At 34.8% G+C, this 20,362-nt stretch overlaps 1 protein-coding gene across 11 annotated transcripts in view; it reads right to left on the bottom strand.

Annotated features, from left to right (window-relative positions):
• dock3 (dedicator of cytokinesis 3) overlaps window positions 1–20,362 on the bottom strand; it is a 201,138-nt gene that overhangs the window by 152,090 nt on the left and 28,686 nt on the right. For all 11 annotated transcript variants that reach the window (XR_009268428.1, XM_058760914.1, XM_058760915.1 and 8 more), the window contains one exon: window positions 1,645–1,728. Coding sequence is in view for 10 of the 11 variants with exons in the window: in XM_058760914.1 (XP_058616897.1) it covers window positions 1,645–1,728 (84 nt within the window). In the remaining variant the exon portion in view is untranslated. The remainder of the gene's footprint in view (window positions 1–1,644; window positions 1,729–20,362) is intronic.

The following is a 20,362-nucleotide window of genomic DNA, read 5'->3' as shown; positions in this document are numbered from 1 at the left end:
TTATTATTTTAGATTTAGTTATGTTCAAGCCACTGTCTGTCATCTAGAGATCTCAAAAATGTCAGACTGACCTAGATCTACCAAGAAACCAAAGTTTGCAAATAGAAGTCAAACAAAAGATCAAATTTCAGTATTAAGTGTCTCATTATTTTTTTTTTCAAGACCAAATGATCTGAACGGTTCACATTCAATTTATATCTTTATTCTATTACGGTATGTCAAAAATTGTTTCCTTTGTTTCTATTTTATGCCTTATTGCTGAGAACTTTACTGAGAAAAGTCTCTTGAGCTATTAAAAAAGTAACCCCTAAGCAATAACATTTCCACTGGGAGATAAAGCTAGTCTCAAAGTAAACTGATTTGAGAATAAATGAATCATACAAAAGGTGACTTGCAAAATGTTTGAAGCCTAGGGGGAACCATAAACATCTAGAAGATCTTGCTTTATCTACTTTTTCTCACAATATTCCTGATAAAGGAAGATTACTAATGGAAAAAGTGAATGAACTCCCGATCAATACTGGAGGACCGAGGTGCCACGGCTAATATCACATGATCAGTCCCGTTATCTGAGCAAGCCAGTACATTCAGGCCAGGGTGCCGATGTACAGCTTTCATCAAAGCAATCGATGATATGCCCATGAATCAAGCCCTTGTCCTGAAATGGGCACATAACAATCCCATCAACTGCATCTGCAGAACTGAGGTAACCATAAGCTACAGCAAGCTAATAGTGCTGTTGTGCGAAAAGTCATGAAATAAAACCAGACTTATAAAACCTCTAACTTTAAAGAAGCTTTAGTTCTCTTAAAGCCTACTTGATTATGAATATATGCTAATCAAACATGCATTACTGCTCTGTAGGCTGAAATACAGTTACATGATGACCCTAGAGGCCCCTGAAAATCTGTGTTGAAAGTCTCTTGGTTTCATTTAACTATTCAGAATTATTCTAGTTCCTAAAGACTGCCGACAGCACAAGTTACATACTGAGCAAAAAACGCAGAGACAGGAGAATTTGTCTTACAATATCCAAGACGTATTGAACTAAGAGTGGGTGGCAAATGTTGATATATCTCTTGGCACTTTCCATGACGAGGTTATAAAAAAGGGCTTGTAATGTTATTTTAATGGTCATGTCTAACCTTTGGAAAATGTTTTCTATTCACCATAAGAGGTCAAATGAAGTATTTGTGCATTTTATTATTTTTGTCAACATGGTAATAGAGTTGAATGGTTCAACTCTGACTCCATTGTTTTGTTTTTTTTAGAAATAAACATGCAAATTCAAAGTAATTTCGAAAAAAAAAGAAGAAAATTATACTTTTTAAAAATGATTTGAAAATGAATAAATGGTAACAGGGTTTTTTTTGTTTGTTTTTTTTTTTTAACATATATTGAACTGTCACTCATCACAGATCATTTGGGACCAAAAAGTGGTTTTAAGTTATTAGTAACTTACATTTCCAATAAACTGGAGAAAAATATTATATTATATAATATTATATAAAAGTGCCTTTTATAGCAAGATTAAGATTTTCCATCAAGACCTGTTTAAAAAATTATACTGTAAAACAGTTTAAAAAGTATGCTTCCAAAAACATCAGCTTAAAAGCTTCACGATACTTCTGAAGAATGACTTACCTTCACATTTCTCCAGGATCTGAACCGTTTCTCCAAGCTCTAGAGTCAGACCATGTGACACTGATCCGCGGAAACTACAGACCACTGAGAAAAGAAAAAAAAGAGAAGAGAAAAACGAGTTAGATGCTTATTGAAAATGTTCAGACATTTGTATTTATTGTAAATAAAACCACGAAACAGTTTTATGTTATAAGCGAAGTAATTTCTGAGCAGCTACCCTCCTGAACAGAATTCGCAAACACTCCCCCTAACTGCCACTTGTCAGAAAGCCCCACCCCCAATTCATGCTATTGGTTGAGTCAGGCTGGTCATACTGCTAAAAAAAAACAGAGCAATGTGTTTATAGCACCACTATGGAAGCCCGTTTTCACCACTGAATAAAAAATTAAAAAGGTAACTGCAACTTTTTATCTCACAATTCTGACTTTCTTCTCGCAATTGTGAGTTAATATCTTGCAATTCAGAAATGCAAGATATACACTTGCAATTTCGAGTTATAAAGTCAGAATCATGGGCCATAAACTCGAAATTGCAAGAAATAAAGTTAAAATTGTGAGATATAAACTCAATTCTGACTCTTCTCTCACAATTGTGTGATATAAACTCGCACTTTCCATGAAGAGGTTATAAAAAAGGGTTGTAATGTTATTTTAATGGTCATGTCTAACCTTTGGAAAATGTTTTCTATTCACCATAGAAGGTCAAATGAAGTATTTGTGCATTTTATTATTTTTGTCCGAAATAAAGTCAGAATTATGAGCTCACGATTCTGACCTTTTTTCTCACATTTGCAAGTTTGTATCTTGCAATTTTGAGTTTATATCCCATAATTTTTATCTTGCAAATTATATAGTCCAATTCTGAGTGGAAAAAAACACTTATTTTTATTTTTATTTTTTTTGCAATTGCGTGTTATTTAAGTCAGAATTGCGAGATATAAACTCACAATTGCAAGAAAATAAGTCAGAATTTACAAAAAAAAAAAATTCTGTGGTGTAAACAGGTTTCCATACATCTCAGAGACACAATATTCAAATTTTGTTTTAAGGAAATCCGCCTACAAATGGTCTACTTAAAAGTTGACCTTCCATATTAAGCAATATATTACATTATATACAAATTATTACATTATATACAAATTAAATACAAAGCAAGTACAATATTACAAAATATACCATTAGGGAACACTACACAATTAAAACACATCACTAAATTCAACAGAATAGAGATGAATAACTGGTCTCCATACATTTATTTTTCAGACCGTGAGATTTGGTTCAGTTATGGATTCACCGGATACTGGAATTTGCACTGTTGTTCAGGGATAAGCCAAAGATAAAGACAAAGCTACTATCATATTCAGGTCATCTGTAGTCCATGCTTTTGCCGCTGGGTTCAGTAGAACAAAATGTGTTTTTTGCTTGGTTTTTTTTTTGGGTCACATTGTTTTCTTCGCTGGTAACTGCATTTTCTACCAATTATAGTTAGTATAGTGGTTACTACTATACTAAACTGTTGTTACTATACTGGTTTGTTACTCCAGAAACAGTGTGATAACTTAGTATCAGCCACCACTGTAATGTTTTAATAAACAAAATACAAAATTTTTAAATTTTAAAAGTTTTAATTGACATTTATTATGCTGATAATATAATTTATACTTTGTTTTTCTTTATTTAGGTTATATCTAATAATGATTCAGTAGCACAGTATATGGTACCATGATGCCTCTACAGTGCAGATGGGTTGAGCAGCACAGTGGAAATAATAGGATTTATTTTCAATGAATGCATTCCAGAATAGCAAAACCGGACATGTGCGGTTTTAAAAGAAGAGATATTATGAATTGCCATGGTAACCTGGACAGAGCATCCCAGGGAATTATCGAATCCATGCTGATGAAAAAGCTCATGCGCTTGAGAGCCTTGCGACATGGGGATCACATGGGAAAAATACTTTTAAAGTCAACATGACATTGAAAATTACTTTCTTAAAACACATTGCTAGTCTTATTTTGCACTATTTATGTATATTATAATCCATTATGAAAATACAACAATTTGCTCTTACTCTAAAATGACTTTCCTTTTCCGATGACATCACTTAGGCCATGCTGACTATTATCCAAAAACCAACTAGCTTTTCTGGTTCTAACTCTATTCTGGTGTGTATCTCCCAATTTTCACCATCCAATCCATTCTAGATGGATTAATGAAGTCTTGTCCTGCATTTCTCCATTTCACTCCAGAAATACATCACATTACAGAACTAGCAAACGGCTATTCATATTAACTTTAAGAACCAAAATCAGGCCTGTGTGTAAATAGAGATGTCTCTGAAGAGATATTTTTGTACAAAGCACATTCTTAAAATAAACCCCTCCTAAGTCCACGTATAAATGCAGTTTATTCAGTCCCCCAAACTGGAAAATAAGCCATCCTTTGGCAATTTCATTATATAAAGATGGGATTATAATGGTCAGACCAGCTGAAATGCCGGAACAAAGCGCAGTAATTTTTCTGAATCCATCTGTATTTGTGCAACATGATCCCGTCTGGCTTGTTTTGCTGTTGTACGCAGACGTCTCACAATCCCAAATTGATATCCACGTCTGCTCTTTCCAACATCTCGTCAAGAAACAAACTGTTCACGGTGTTACCATGGAACCGGTTACATTACTGCTCTGGGAAACAATTCAAGCATCTGTGATTTATTTGGAATAGACAATGGTTTAGATGACAAATGTGATATTGCATGTTGCATACATTTATTTGTATACCATAATCCTTATTCATTGCCTGAGGAGTTGAATTATAGTTCTTACACTATTTGAAGGAGATCATGCATTCATTTCAATACGTATAACTGCTTTTATAAGTAAAATGACGTTTTATGGTCTCAGAGCGAACATTTTTAAAGTCAATTTGGACTAAAAACACACAGTCAACAATCAAACAGGGACAGAGCGTCTTTCAGAATCTGTCATGTTCATTTACCCATTTCTGATGACATGTACCGTTTGTTATTTATTATCAAATATCATGGTTTAATATTTAATGCTTGTTAGAAGGCTCCCTCTGCAGTTTCCACAAAAACATGTGACTGCCGCCTGAGGTCTACATTTAGTGAATAATTAAATAGCTATTAAAAGAGCTTTTCATGAGTTAATCCCACTAAAAGACGGAACGACATAAACAATATGCGTCTTGAATATGGAAGACTATTAATGGCATCAGAAATGGCATTGTGATGGCCCTAATGCTGTAAAACAAATTAAAATTGCTGTCCAGTTAATATTTAGGTCGCCAAGATGTCTGTGAAAAAGCAAATCATACAGAACACATCATATTTGTCTACAAACACCTGAGAACACCTTAAAAATAGTGAAAACATCTATCTGACAGAAACAAACTGCCCCAAAACACACACACTGAATATACCGTGGTAAATATCTGCATGGCTATGAGCAGATAGAATTCCCTTATGAAAATTAAACCAAAACACCAATATAGTTAAACCATGGTACTCACAAATTAACCATGGTTTTGCTACATTAACCATAGATTAACCATGGTATTTGTAGTAAAACTGTGGTTATACAAATAGTAATCAATATGCCAAAAAAAAAAAAAACATGGTTACTACACTTTTACTGTAATAAAAGTAAACGCTTAACATCCAAAAAACAGGTATTACAATATAATTTAGTATACAAAGTAATTTTATGTTATGTACACAGCTGCTAGGCTAACCAATGCTAACTTGCAACATAACAAAAATAAACACTTAACATCCAAAAACAGACACTACAGCATAGTTGTTTAGTATAAAACCATCATTATGTGACATATTAGCTACTAGCCTAAGCAATGCTAACTTGCTACACAACAAATATAAACACTTAACATCTTAAAATAGGCATTACTGTTGAGTATATAAACCATCATTGTGTGATGTTCACAGCTGCTAGGCTAGCCAATGCTAACTTAAGACACAATAAAAAAAAAAAAAATCCCTTAACATCTGAAAACAGGCATTACAACATTGTACGAAAATTAACCATGGTTTATAACTACAAATAAAACCAAAAAAAAAAAAAAAACTGTATTGTTATTGTAGTTAAACCAAATCAACCATGGTTTTGCTATATTAACCATAGTTTAAACATGGTATTTGTAGTAAAACTGTGGTTATTAAAAAAAACAAAAACAAAAAAAAACAGGTAACTACATTTTTACTAAAACTGTGTATAGCATATAAAACTTATGTGATATAATTAATAAATTAGGCTAATCAATGCAAACTTGCTGCACAACGGAAATAACCATGTTGTAATGCCTATTTTAGGATGTTAAGGTTTTTTGTTTTTTTTATAGATAAACCATCCTCATGTGACGTACACAGCTGCTAGGCTAGCAAATGCTAACTTGCAACACGACAGAAATACTTTAACAGTTGTATGTCAACTGTTTTATACCAAAACTTTAGCAGAAATATTAATAAAAATAATTAAACAGAAATATTTTGATAACACGAGAAGAGAGACAAATATGGCACATCCTGAGAGCAAATTACATTTTAATTAAGGCAAATAGCTTGTCAAATTAGCATTTGTTGTGGTGCCTGCTAGCAAAATGAGTCGCATGGCTCTGTAGCAAATAGCTTTACCCTTTGAGACACATGTGTGTGTGATTAGCGCAATTCACAGGGATGTTATGACAGACATAACTAGCTGAGGGCAAGTTAACCCTTAGCAGAGAAAGCAGATCAGTAAACCAACCCAAGAGTGTCCGCTGACTTCATGTCTGCAAACATGACAGAATACAGTCATTATACACTTGGTATTTGCCTAGTAACAAATCAACTTTCAATCTGCATGTATTATGCTAACGCTATAGGCTAAATTAAGACATTTGCATGTGGCATCTATATACAAACACTCTCATTAAATGGATGGCGGCCGCTGGAGCCCGTAGGGCCGCACCTATTCCTGCCATTCTGAATTTTGTCCTGTCATGCCAAATAAACAAGCAGCAAGCCAAATGGAACCATGCCGGCAGGTTTTATATGCGTGTCTCAATAATCTGCTAAACAAACAAGCAGAAAATGCTAATAAATCTGGGTTTATGGAAGGGCAGTTTTTTTTTTCTGCTCTGTTTTACTGAAGGATATTTCAGGCGCTCAAATGAAAACACAGTGAAACAACCTACATTCTCTATATTTGATTTACAGAGACATTTTGCTGTCTGTCATTAAAACTGCACTCAATCTATTAAACACTAGATGGCAGCCTGTTTAATAAGAGAACATCTCTCCCCCTAAACCTCACAGAGACTGTTCAGAATAACATACTGCCTCAGTAGCCTTACTATTTCTGCAGTGCATATTATGTAAACTGTTCATAGTATGCTAATTTTCTCTATGCATACTTTATTTACATTTAGTCATTTACTAGACAATTTTATCCAAAGCAACTTACAAATAAGGACAACAGAAGCAATCAAAACCAACAAAAAGCAATCTGTATACACTATATCTCTCTAACATGCAATATACAACAGAGCACAAAGCAATGTAGTAGCATACTATTGTTTAAAACATTTTTGTTGCATAATTAATTTAATTTGCTGTTTTTAAAGAATAGTATGCAGTGTACAGTAGCATATACTAAGCATTCAGGAATTATTAATTTAGAACATTAACATACTGTTTACTGCATCCTTGGAGCTCAGTATACAGTATACTGGAAATTGTCTATACTGTTTAAAAAAATGTGTGGTATGCTATAATAATTATAATAAGCATTTCAAACATGGTATGCTAGTAGTAGTATGTTATGCTGTTTTCCTATGACCTTCATCTTTTAAATAATAATAAAAAAAAAAGATATATATATATAAAATGTCAAAGTCTCTTTTTTTGTAATAACAATTAAAGAAATGATCATTAAAATTAAATTAAATGAAAATAAATAAAAATAAAATAGATAATTAAAATAACTGAATAACTGTATGGTCCAGTGCAAGTGTGTGTGTGTATATGTATGTATGTATGTATATATATATATATATATATATATATATATATATATATATATATATATACACACACACATTTAATGTTCTAATGATTTTGAAAACTATCAAAATCTGCCTTTTACCCACCTTTGCTATCAGTATCAGCAAAAATCTGTTAATTACATGTCGGTGTGACTTGGTACGCTTTGCTATTCAATATTTTTTTTTTATAATGAAACCACATACTATTTGAGATTATGAAAGTTACCATAGAAACAAATACTTTCTGAGTCTGAAGATCTCATCTTGTAAAGACGGCAATTCTGGTACAACATAGTTTAATATTTCTAGATGTATGTAGAATGTAGGTAACCAAATAGTTTCCAGTCTCCATTGACTCCCATAGTATTTTTTTTTTTTTCCATTCTATGTAAGTCGATGGCTACCAGAAACTGTTTGGTTACCAACATTCTTCAAAACATCTTCTTTTGTGTTCAACAGGAGAAAAAAAAAAAAAAAACTTCTACAGGTTTGGAAAAAGTGAATTATTTTGGATGAGTAATTGAACTATCCTTTTAACAAAATAGAAGTTGGTTAATTTATGAAGAGAATCATTGTAAGAATGAATCTTTCTCACATATTTCCACGCTTTTAAAGAATAGCACCCAAAAGGATGGTTGTACCACTATTTACTCGCTCTCATGGCAGTCTAAACACCCAAAAAAAAATTCCCCATCCAAAGCATCAAAGCTCAGCATCGTGCATTGGATTCCCCTCAGAGAAATACTGTACTTTCAGAGTCTGACGCAAACTTTGGCAAGATGTTCTTATGATAGCCTCAGGGCGACAATAAAGCGAATTGATAAGACAGAAAGCGGTTGCACGTTGTGTTAGCTGTGCCCTCATTTGAAGTGTATTTTACCTAAACACTTTGGACTCTCATTCTCAGTCTGGGCACACTGCCTGCAGCCACGCTAAATGAACTAAATGGGCCATTTGCCTGCACCCATCACAGCTTCTGAGGTGTGGAGGATGTATGTAAATTAGCCTTTGATTTCATATGCTGTTCAGTGACCAGTTCAGGTGTTGTCCGTGTGACAGCTGACGATGTGACTAGGCTGGTCTGACATCAGTGGGCAGAAACGCGTGCCAAATGGGATTGCATTTTGTGTCTAAGTTACCATTTAACAGCTTCTGATTCAGAAATATTTGTAAAAAATGCTACCATCTGGTACTAAAATACTGCCAATTCAAAACACAGTTAGAGAGGTGCTTGCCAACAACAAACCCTTGACAAAAGTATCAAACTTCAACAACTAACTCGTCCTGTAATGTGTGACGAATTAGGTACATGTATTAGACAATCAAACTAAGGTTTTCAACTGGTAGACAAACAAATGGCCAAAAATTGAGCTACAATTATTCTGAATGAGGAAGTCAATTCATCTAAGCACAACAATATTATGGAGCCTTAGGACAGGGCTGCACGATTAATCGAAATTCAATTGGAGTCGCGATTCAGCAAAGGCTGCGATTTGTTTATGCGCAGCTTGTCAGTGAAGCACGGTTCTGTGATCATTAGTAAATACTGCTCCATTCGAAGGCCAGAGGGCGCTCTCGTGCTGAAATCCAAATATGCCCCGTAGAAGAAAGGTAATGCACATCGTTCCATGAAATCCCTATAGCGGTAGCTGAATAAACAGAAGACTGAACTTCATTCAACGCATGAAAATAGCCACAGAAGCTGGCATTGCAAAAACAAACATTGATTCAATGTGACTTAACACACGACTATGACAATATATGGTTGGTTTACCTGAGTTCTTCAAGCCTTCTCATGTATTTTCTTTATAATAATGTATACTGTATACATATAATGCAATGCTATTTGACATAGCCTTCATCACTGCTTAGAATACTATACGTTGAGTGCCTCATTCTGTGTAAGAAGCCACATCATCTCACAGAAGGATTCATTTACAACACTCAACTGACGTTATGAAGTGAGTTTGGAGTAAAAACATGTTATTAAATGTTGTCTTTCAGACAAGAGGTTCACAAGAGGTTCACAAATGCCATGTGTTGCTTTTTCAAATGCTCTTTATAAGTGACTCAATCATTCACTACTCAAGCATTTATTACTTATCACATATGAGCCATACCTCACTGACAAGCTGCATATAACAGTTCATAACAATTCATGATCACACAAAACCAAACGATTTGATCGCAATTTCAATTGGATTTCAATTAATAGTTTAGCTCTACCTTAGGCTTTAGTTTAGCTACCCACAAACAACTATCCAGAACACCCTAGCAACTGCTTAGCAACCCCTAGAACACTTTATTAACCAGTCATAACAGCCCAGCAATTGTTTAGCAACCCCAGAACACCTTAATAACCAGTCATAATTCTCTAGCAACTGCTTAGCAACCCCCAGACCAACCAATTCACTCTAGTTACCAACCAGCAACGCCACAGAAAAAAAATCTTCAAACCACCCATAACTTAGCAACTGATTAGAAACTCTACAGAAGCCCTTGGCAACCTCCCAGAACACCTTAACAACTGCCTGCCAACACCCCTGAACATTCTAGAAACCACCCAAAATACCCTAGCAACTGTCTAGCAATCTCACAGAGCAACTACACAAAACACCCTAGCAGATCCCTAAAAACCACTCAGAACACTGTAGCAACGATACCACCCATGAAAGCCCAGCAATTGTTTAGCAACCCCAAAAACACTTTAGCAATCAGTCATAAGACTTTACCAACTGCTTAGCAACCCCTAGTGAAGGGGTGTCCAAACTCGTTGCTGGAGGGTCGGTGTCCTGCAGAGTTTAGCTCCAACTTGCCTCGACACTTGCCAGCTAAACTCTTTAGAAACCCTCCAGAACATCCTAGCAACTGCTTAGCAATGTCCTACAGGGCTTGCAAAATCAGTAACCTGACGTCCCGGGGCTATAGTGTCTTCCAGTTGGGCTACCAAAATGTATCACCACCCTGCCCAAATGATCCTTAAACAGTCTTAAGTCTTAAATTAAAAGAATTTAAAGTCTTAAGTCTTAACTTAAATTATATAAGAAAAGTCTTAATTATAATTTCAAGAGATATTACATTTGGGGACGAAAAGACAAGAATCGCAGTATGGATTAATGTGACGTTTAAACTTCAAAGGTTATGATGTCAATGAATATATATATGAGTGCTGCACGCTTCAAGTCAAAATGCAACGCAGGTGTTCTTATATGAATGTATCCCTGAAGGGAGCCAACTGTCTTCAGAAAAGTTTTCATTAGCATTTTCATTTCATCTTACCTATAATGCCTGATAGCGTTTATGAGCACAGCACTGCTTTGTGTACAGCCGTAACCAGGAAAACGCAATATTTATTCTGCTACAAAGCACCACCTACTGGCAGAGAATAAATTTGCTGTTTTTGTACAGATCAATGTGAAAATAAACCCATGTTTCTACACAGCAAACACACAGAGATTTAAATGTGAACTGGTGAATCGACAAGAAGCTAATGTGCCTTACAAAATCTAAACGATTAGGACAGTAAGATATATTTTTATGCTCTAATATAATAATTTATACATTTGACTTATCCTATTTCTTAAAAAGGATAAAATGTGACCACCTATAAAAACTTAGCAACTGTTTATAAAACCAACAGAATACCCTAACAACCTCTTAGCAATTCTCCAAAACACCCTGTCAACCAACCAGAACATTATAGCAAATATATTTAAATGCTAAAGCAACATAAAATGCAACAATTTAGTTCATAATACAGTTTCCCAGATGGGCGCAACATAATAAGTACACAATTAAACCACAAAACACTGGAAATACATCATTAAAGAATTAAGTCACAACACAAATAATTTAATACAATTATTATTTATAAAAAATATATATATATATATATATACTGTATATATTAAAAGGCACTCAGAATACTAATTATTGGTGTACAATCGCATACTAGACATATTACATTGATGTACAGTCGCATACAATATCTTAGAATAAGTCATTGTGCAGTTGCATACTAGAGCAAAGATTAAGTCGTTGTACAGTCGCACACTAAAGCAAAGATTAAGTAGGTGCACAGTCGCATACTAGACCTCAGAATAATTTGTTGTATAGTTGCATACTAGACCTTTGAATAAGTCGTTGTACAGTCTAGACCTCAGAATAACCCGTTGTGCAGTTGCATACTAGACATCAGATTAAGTTGTTGTAAAGTCGCATGCTAGAGCTCAGTCGTTGCAAAGTCGCATACTAGAGCTCAGATTACATTTTTGTGCAGTCGCATGCTAGAACTCAGATTAAGTAATTGTGCAGTCGCATACTAGACCTCTGTTTAACACTAGAACCGCCAGAGGTTGCTGTATACCTAAAAGCGCCAGCGGGTAAATTTTACCTGCACACATGGCAACTGTTTTTATATGGCTAAAGAACATATTATTTCACTGTATTATGCCACTGTCTTCACAAAGAAGTGTCTAGAGTCATGAAATGATTATGTCTAGTCGTCAACTATATTTTTACTCTGTTGTTTTATGTTTAAGACTTTTTAATGCAGCCTACACTAATCCATAATGGTCAGTAGGCCAAGCTAAAAACAAAAAAAAAAAGCCTGCACTGACAACGAAAATTAGAAGTTAGTAAATATTTGTGTGGTGTAATATTATAATACAATGTCATTAATCAATATATTAGGATAACCCACGTTATTTAAATTACTAAAATAGCCAATAGACAATAATGAGCAATAATAATTCATCAGGCTGCATAGGATGATGCTATGACAAATTCAAGCGCACAGCTTCACCTAGGCCCAATTATTAATTTGTTTAGTTATATAATTTATAATTTGAATAAGTGAACAACAACAATAAACTTTGGGTAATCAAAAAAACAAAAAAAAATCATTACATCATAGATCGGATTTTTTTTTATTCAGGAAACGGCCAGAGTTGAATAAATAGCAGCACAGTACGTAGTGAACAATAAACAATATGGCAAGACAAAAAATGAAATAATAAAACCAAAGTTTGACCAATTATGAGTAACGTTAGGCTAAAACATATAAATATGATGCCTGGATCACTGTCAGATGAGCCGTCAGACGCTGAGCCGACCCAGGACTCATAACTTACCATCAGACTCTCCATCACTCATCACATTTAGTGTTTCTAATACCTACCCTTCCATAAATCGCCTTCTTTTAGTCATTTTGTCTTTATTTATGAAACTGATAACCGCTAAATCAATGAGTGAAAGGCGTTGCCTAGAAATGTGCAATGTTAAAACATAAGCGGCAAGAAAATGACAGCACGAAAATACATCCATTATATAGCGGGTAAATTTGACACACGCTGCACTTATATAAATGCTTCGTTTTTTGATCTGGTTTTCTCTAAATAATTTTTAACAATATTGGGTTGTAAATTACATAATTTTAGTAAAAGTCAATGACTGGGAGACTTGAATGTTTTGTTGAAAATCTGTTATGTACATTTGAAAAACAGCTACGGGTAAAATTTACCCCGTGGCAGTTCTAGTGTTAAGTCATTGCACAGTCACATAATAGACTTCAAATTAAGTCGTTGTACAGTCGCATACTCGACCTCAGAATAAGTTGTTGTAGTCACATACTAGGCCTCAGATTAAGTCATTGTACAGTCGCATACTCGACCTCAGAATAAGTTGTTGTAGTCGCATACTACACCTCAGTTTAAATCATTGTCCAGTCTCATACTAGACATCATATCATCTGGATAAACAATGTATGAGAAACATTTAATTTTTATGAAAGCCGGGTTAAAGGATCAGCGTGATATGAAGTGTGTAAAAGACACTTGGGCCTCCCACGAAACAGCCAAACATATTGAATGATGAACACAGACAGATGGATGCCACAAATCTTTGCACTTCCAGACACACTTTTGTTTACAGTTTTTCCTGGTGTCCCAGTTTATACGGCAAGTGTCAAACAGAGTGTCAGGGAATTTACTAATCCTGCTCTGAAAACAAAGAGACTTCAGATACAATACCATCTGCTACACAATGAACACATCTACATGCGAGATCTCAGTTACTGACATCAGTTCTCCACAGAAACCATTTAACAGCTACTTCTCATTGTACTTTTGTGTGCTAACAACAGCTATATTGACTGCTACTCTAAAATACTGTCTGTGAATACAAAGCAGAGCTACAACTCTCTGTCATGTAATTGTAACAGAGGCCAGCCGGAATGAGGTAACTGCAGGTAAAATCTTACTCTTCTGGCCTCAAGAGATGCGCTAGCGAGAGTTAGCTACTTTTGTCAGCAACTCGCTGTGTAGCTAACTACATTTTTACTAGGGTAAATTGACTGTATTGAAAGTAACGTACTGGTGGTTGTGAGTTTAGCTTATAAAAGTTTAGAAGCTACAGTTTATAAGAAGCTAGACGCTAACACTATTAGCTAGCCAGATTTAACTAACTATGCTTGAGAATATACAAATAATTAAGCTGATTTACATCTAAATGTGCATATTTCTTTGATCTTCAAGTTAACACTGAACAGAAGGAATTTCTTTGTTAACTGTATGTAAAATGTTTTTTATTTTTTAACAACTGCATTTGACTACTTTATAGCTTGTTTTATGAGTAGTTTGTAGCTTTAGAAGCTACAGTTTACAAGACGCTAGAAACTAACACTGTTAGCAAACCAGACTTGGCTAATTATGCCTGAAAATAACAATTAATTAAGCTTACATCAACATGTTCAATTGTGTATATTTCTAGCAGACATTGAACGGAAGGAATTTCTATGTAAATAATTTTCTTTCATAAGCTGTTGCATTCAAGGCAATTAGTACTTTTGGTCCCACTTTATATTAGGTGGCCTTAACTACTATGTACTTACATTTAAATTAATCATTTGGTACAGTGCACTTATTGCGTACATACATGCTTTTACATTGTACTTACATCTTTAAAAATACCTATATGTAATTACATCTGTAATTAATTTCTGTAATAACATTTATAATTACACTGTTGACCCATCCCTTACACCTTAACCCACCCTTAAACCTACCCATACTACCAAACTTATCCCTAACCCTTACCCGTATCCCACCTCAATAGCAGCGATAGTGTTTTGCAATACAATATGAACACAATAAGTACATTGTACTTATTTTTTTATGTAAGTACATAGTAGTTAAGGCCACCTAATATAAAGTGTGATCGTACTTTTATTCAGCAAGTATGCATTAAGCTGGTCAAATGTGACAGTAAAGATTTTTATATTGCTACAAAATATTTCAAATAAATGCTGCTCTTTTGAACTTTCTATTCAACAAAGTATTCTGCAAAAACATATCATGGTTTCCACAAAAATATGAAGTAACTGTTTTCAACATTGATAATAATCAAATGTTTCTTGGGCAGCAAATCAGCATATTAGAATGATTTCTGAAGGATCATGTGACACTGAAAACTGGAGTAATGCTCAGCTTTACATCACAGGAATAAACTACATTTTAAAACAGATTAGCATAGAAAACAGTTATTTTAAATTGTAATAATATTTTACAATATTACTGTTTTACTGTATTTTTTAACAAAATGCAGCCTTGGCGAACATAATAGACATCTTTCAAAAACATTAAAATGTTACTGACCCCAAACTTTTAAACACTAGTTGAAATGTATTTATTCTTTTTTTTATAAAGCAGCTAATAGAGTTCATCAAGTTCACACAAACAGAAGAGTAGTTCCCCACCAGAGCACTGTCAGGCAGAATAACACACAATGCCAGATGAATGCAGCCTTAATCCATTCTGCTGCAAACAAAAGCCAGTGTTGCTCATTTAGAACTGTTTTCAATCCATCCCTAACCAGAAGAGGTACCTCTCAGACCTCCCCTCCATCAAACTCTAATGTACTTTCAGCAGCGCACCAGTCAGTCTGGCTCTCTCAACCTCAGAGGTGGGCCGAATCGTAAAAAAACACATCATGCTTTCCCCTGTCTGGGTTAGAGCCACTGTGAAGAGGAGACAGTAGGATTAGGGCGGAGAGCAGTTTTGTCGTTCAGCCCAAGAGCAAGGGATTTCAGAAGAAAACTGAAATCCGTGAAGGCGTTAATCACTGTGTCTGCGTTGGACACGGGGCGACTTGACTTCATTCATGCCGTATTGTCTGTTTCGTACTGGATGCAGGTAGAAGTGATCCTGTTAACTGAACATAAAATGTAATACCAACTTTACTTCAGTTTTGCTTGGAAAAACATCCTCCGACTCAATTGTTGTATTGTTTTCATAAACAGCTCTAGTGCATTTGCGCTTTATTAAATTTGATTTCTGCATGGAGGTCGTCCCAGATTTAATCAAGACATTATTTCAATTACATTTGGAGGGAGGGAAGGTGGAGGTCGGTGAGAGAGAGAAAGGGATTTAGTGGGTCTGAGATAAAGAGAGGATACTATTATTCAGCTTGGCCTTATGGGTAACGCCTCTATCGTTCGGTTGGGGTTTCCTGGTCTTACAGAATCATTCTTGTTACAGATTGAGAAATCATTGTATCTGTAATTTTAGCACTGATTTTAGCTTGCAAGGGTCCAAAGTTTGGCCTTCCAAGCAGCCATCTAGCAACATTATAGAAACCACCAAGAACAGTCATCCATTCAAAAACTTTGGGAGACATAAAAGTGTAAAATTACAGTATTCAGTCTTCCTTTGATATCAATATGTAATATGAAACATGTTTCTCCACAATAGGATATTGTTCCAGTGTCTGTAGTACAGCACAGTCAGACTGTGCGAATATTTTTAGCTTTTTAATTAGCTGGATGAGAAACCTTGTCCAGATAATGTATGCATTGGTTATGTTCAGGCATCCAATGCAAGCTGGTTTTGTCTTACATATTAGATGTGAATGTCATGGCATGTAATATACCTTTTGTAAAGCCAAATTTGGTGAAATTTCACAGGCAAAAAATGCCAATCGTAATTGGTGTAGTGATACATGAAGCACAGCTCACACAGAAGTCACTTTCAAACCAAGCAGCTTTCTGTTGCTCAATGCGCCTAATTTGTGTGACTAACTTTTGAAACCGTTGCAAAATTTGCATGGGGAAATCTTTCAAATTCCTAATCGTGTGAAATTACTTGATTTAGCCAGTGAAAATTTGCAGAATGTTGGTAACTGTGACCAAACCATTATTATTATTATTTTAATTAATTAATGGAAAGAGAACGCGCAATCTATTACAGCTCTCTATATGAAGCATACCGACTTTATTAGAGCCACAGAAAGACAAACGTTTTGCTGAAAAATGCACAATACATAATTTATAGCCTAGGGTGAAGTCATTATATACATTCACAACGATTTGGGACAAATATAATGTAATTTAATAGAAAACTATGTGAATGGCGCTCTGTTCCGCGGCAGGTTTTTCTATCGGCTGCATTTAAATGCGCATCTGGAGTTCCCCGCTCTGTGCAACGCGCAGCGTCACATGTCAAAATAAACAACACGTGCTGTCAGTGATTTCCGCCTCTAGAGGCCGCTCTCGTACTGTATAATGCCAACGGACCCTTCTCAGCCATTCCGGCAACGGTTGCAAACCGGAAAACTATCGGCATGGATTTTTGCCGATAACCGATAGTTATGGCAATCAACTATCGGTGCCGATTAATCGGCAAAACCGATGAATCGGTCGACCTCAAATTATTAACATTTGAAAACCTGTCTGCCAAATCTAAGTCATGTGGTGCAACCAACAAATGTCATGTGGTGTAATCGACATTCAAAACCACTCATAAACAATATTAAGATACATAAAATAAAATGAAAACAGGAAATTAAATCATGATGAGGACCTCTGCAGACCCTCATGGCTGAATGTCAAATCAGTTCAAGCTTTTAAATGTTTCATGTGGTGCAACTCCCCAAAAAACAAAGATATTTACGGACTACTAATTCATATTTGTAAAAAAAAAAAAAAAAAAAAAGATTTTTCCACTCTAAAGAATGTTTTGTGGAATGGAAAGTTCCATGGATGTTAAAAATTCTGGAACCATCAATGCCAATAAATAACATTTATTTTAAGAGCGTAGAAGAACCATTATAGGTTCTCCAAAGAACCTTTCAGTAAATAGTTTCTTCAAAGAGCCATTTTTTTTTCGCTTAGTATGAAGAACATTTTAATAAGATAAAGAAACTTTTTCCAATAGACTCTTAAAAATAAGTGTTCCAAAAGACGGTTTTCGCACCACAGAAGAACCAAATTTACATCTCCAAAGAACAGTGAACGGTTCTTAAAAGAAGAACGTTTTAATAATCTAAAGAACCATTTTCCACTGTAAAAAAAAAAAACTTTGTGGAATGGCAAGTTCCATGGATTCTAATGGTTCTTCATGGAACCATCAATGCCAATAAAGGTGTAAGGAAATACATCCTGAATACAAGTGAGTTGAAATGAAAGCTGAACAGCATGAACAGTATTATCAATCCAAGCCTGCAAGGGATACACTTGTACCAACGCTCTTTAGACAAAACCAAATCTATTAAAGCATTTACAAAATAACACTTAGCCTGAGACGAGGCTTCAGGGCTCATCCCGTGCCAACTCTGGATTGTTGGCTGTGTGGCGAAAGGGATCCGATCTCCATATGCTCGAACCACGTGACCGTCAAACCGATTCAATCAAACTGTGATAATTCTAGTCAGCACACAGTTGAGTTCAACTCTGACACTAATTAAATGAGATTTCAAATTGAAGATGCACAACATAAGAACGTTAAGGAGGAATTCAAAATGGCACAGTGCGTTCATTAAAAAAATCACTTTTTAACGACTGCAAATATAATTGCTAGATAGACAGCAATGATGTTGTAAAGCAGATGTTGAAGCATTTGATGGCAGGATTTTTTTTTTTTTTCACATCTTATTTTCTTCCATCTATTCAAATTTCCTTCAAGGGATCAAAAGCTTTGCTAATTGAGTATTTGAAATTATGCATGATTACACAAATTAAATGCTTTTTTGCTACAGCACATATGGGCCGCACTCAGAAACAGTTGCGTCAACCCACTCGATGTTCTTTGCATATCTATCTGCAAAATTAATGGCAAGTGCTGTTCTTAATATGGAAATTAAAAACAGCCCAAAAAGCATTTACATTTATTATTTTTTCATTTATTTATTTGTGTATATATTTATGTTGGTTTTTGGTTATTTTAATGTCTAAAACGTCAAAATCTCAAACAAATGAAGGAGTCAATAAGTTAACCAATGAAAGTCAGTGCTCTGGTAAGACTGATTGGTTTAATTGATTTCCCTTCCCATTTCATTTGCGCAAATGGCGATGTCTTATGGCAGTACGGATCAGAACAAAAGCTGCATTATGAAGGATTATGCTTGGATTAGTGAGGGCAAATTCTGATGGACAGAACATGAAACACAACACAAATATAACAGGCGGTCGGTTTCACAGGTAAACAGTAGAGTGTGTTTAGAGTTAAAGTGAAGGCGAGAGATAGAGAGAGTGTGTGTTATATAAACAGAGCACGTTTGAATGTCCAGTCGTGACTGCCTGTGAAAGGCACTAGTGTACTACAGGAGTACTCTTCAACCAAACAAGTCAACATACAACCATGCCAAGATGCCTTTTTATTTATTTATTGGCAACAGACAATGTTTTTATCTGTAGCTTTTGTATTTTCTGGTATATTTTTTCTTTGTATATATTTAATGATTTTTAATTTTTTTATTTCTTCTTTAAATAAAACCACAAAATGTTTGATACATCTATTAATATATACTGCGTATATATATATATTTTTTTATTTATGTATTATATATATTTTTATTATTTATTTATATATATATATATATATATATATATACATACTTACATAAATATTAAATTTGCACTAAATAAAATTTTATTTTTTATATAAATACCAAAAAATACCAAAATTATCTCTCTTTCTCTCTATAATCAACAAAACGACAGACATATTGTATAAATATAAATAAAATGTTATTTAAGGCTACATTTTTATATAAATATCAAAGAACAACTATATAGTGTTCCCTAATCTAAAATGTTGTTCTTTAATTTAAGGACAAATAAAAAAAAAGTTGCCTAATCTGAATAAAACAGCAGTTTCATATAGCATGCTTTGTCTTGCATTGTTGTTTTAATTACTGACAACACTCGTATGTAGAACAAAATGTAATTTGCTTGACAGGTGGGCCTAAAGCTGCTCTACTATACCAACTACTACTACTACTGCGAGTGAGGTCAGGAAAACACTGAAAATTAGCACAGTTTAACAGGAGGAAACACTTTCCCTCAGGGTCCTGTTAGAAACAGTTAATCTGATCAACTTACTGACCTGGATATGCTTCGCCTGAGCGAGAGAAATCATGCATCCGCTCACGGACAATCAGCAGCGGCTGCAAGAGGCCGAGCGAATGCATGTGCATGTGACGTGCTGACGAATCTGTGCTGTAACTTACTCCCAACATGCATTATGCAACTAGAAGATCTGAGAGGACCTTGGGCGGATTGATTTTGCGTAACATTTCTCTGTATGGAAATAAAAAAAGCCTTTAGCGTCCAGGATAAAATGGAATGTGGGAGTTGCAGGAGAACACGGCGTGAACACTTATGGCTA

Source organism: Onychostoma macrolepis, chromosome 22 (assembly GCF_012432095.1).
Source record: "Onychostoma macrolepis isolate SWU-2019 chromosome 22, ASM1243209v1, whole genome shotgun sequence".
Taxonomy (NCBI): Eukaryota; Metazoa; Chordata; class Actinopteri; order Cypriniformes; family Cyprinidae; genus Onychostoma; species Onychostoma macrolepis.
This window is presented reverse-complemented; position numbering and strand designations above follow the sequence as displayed.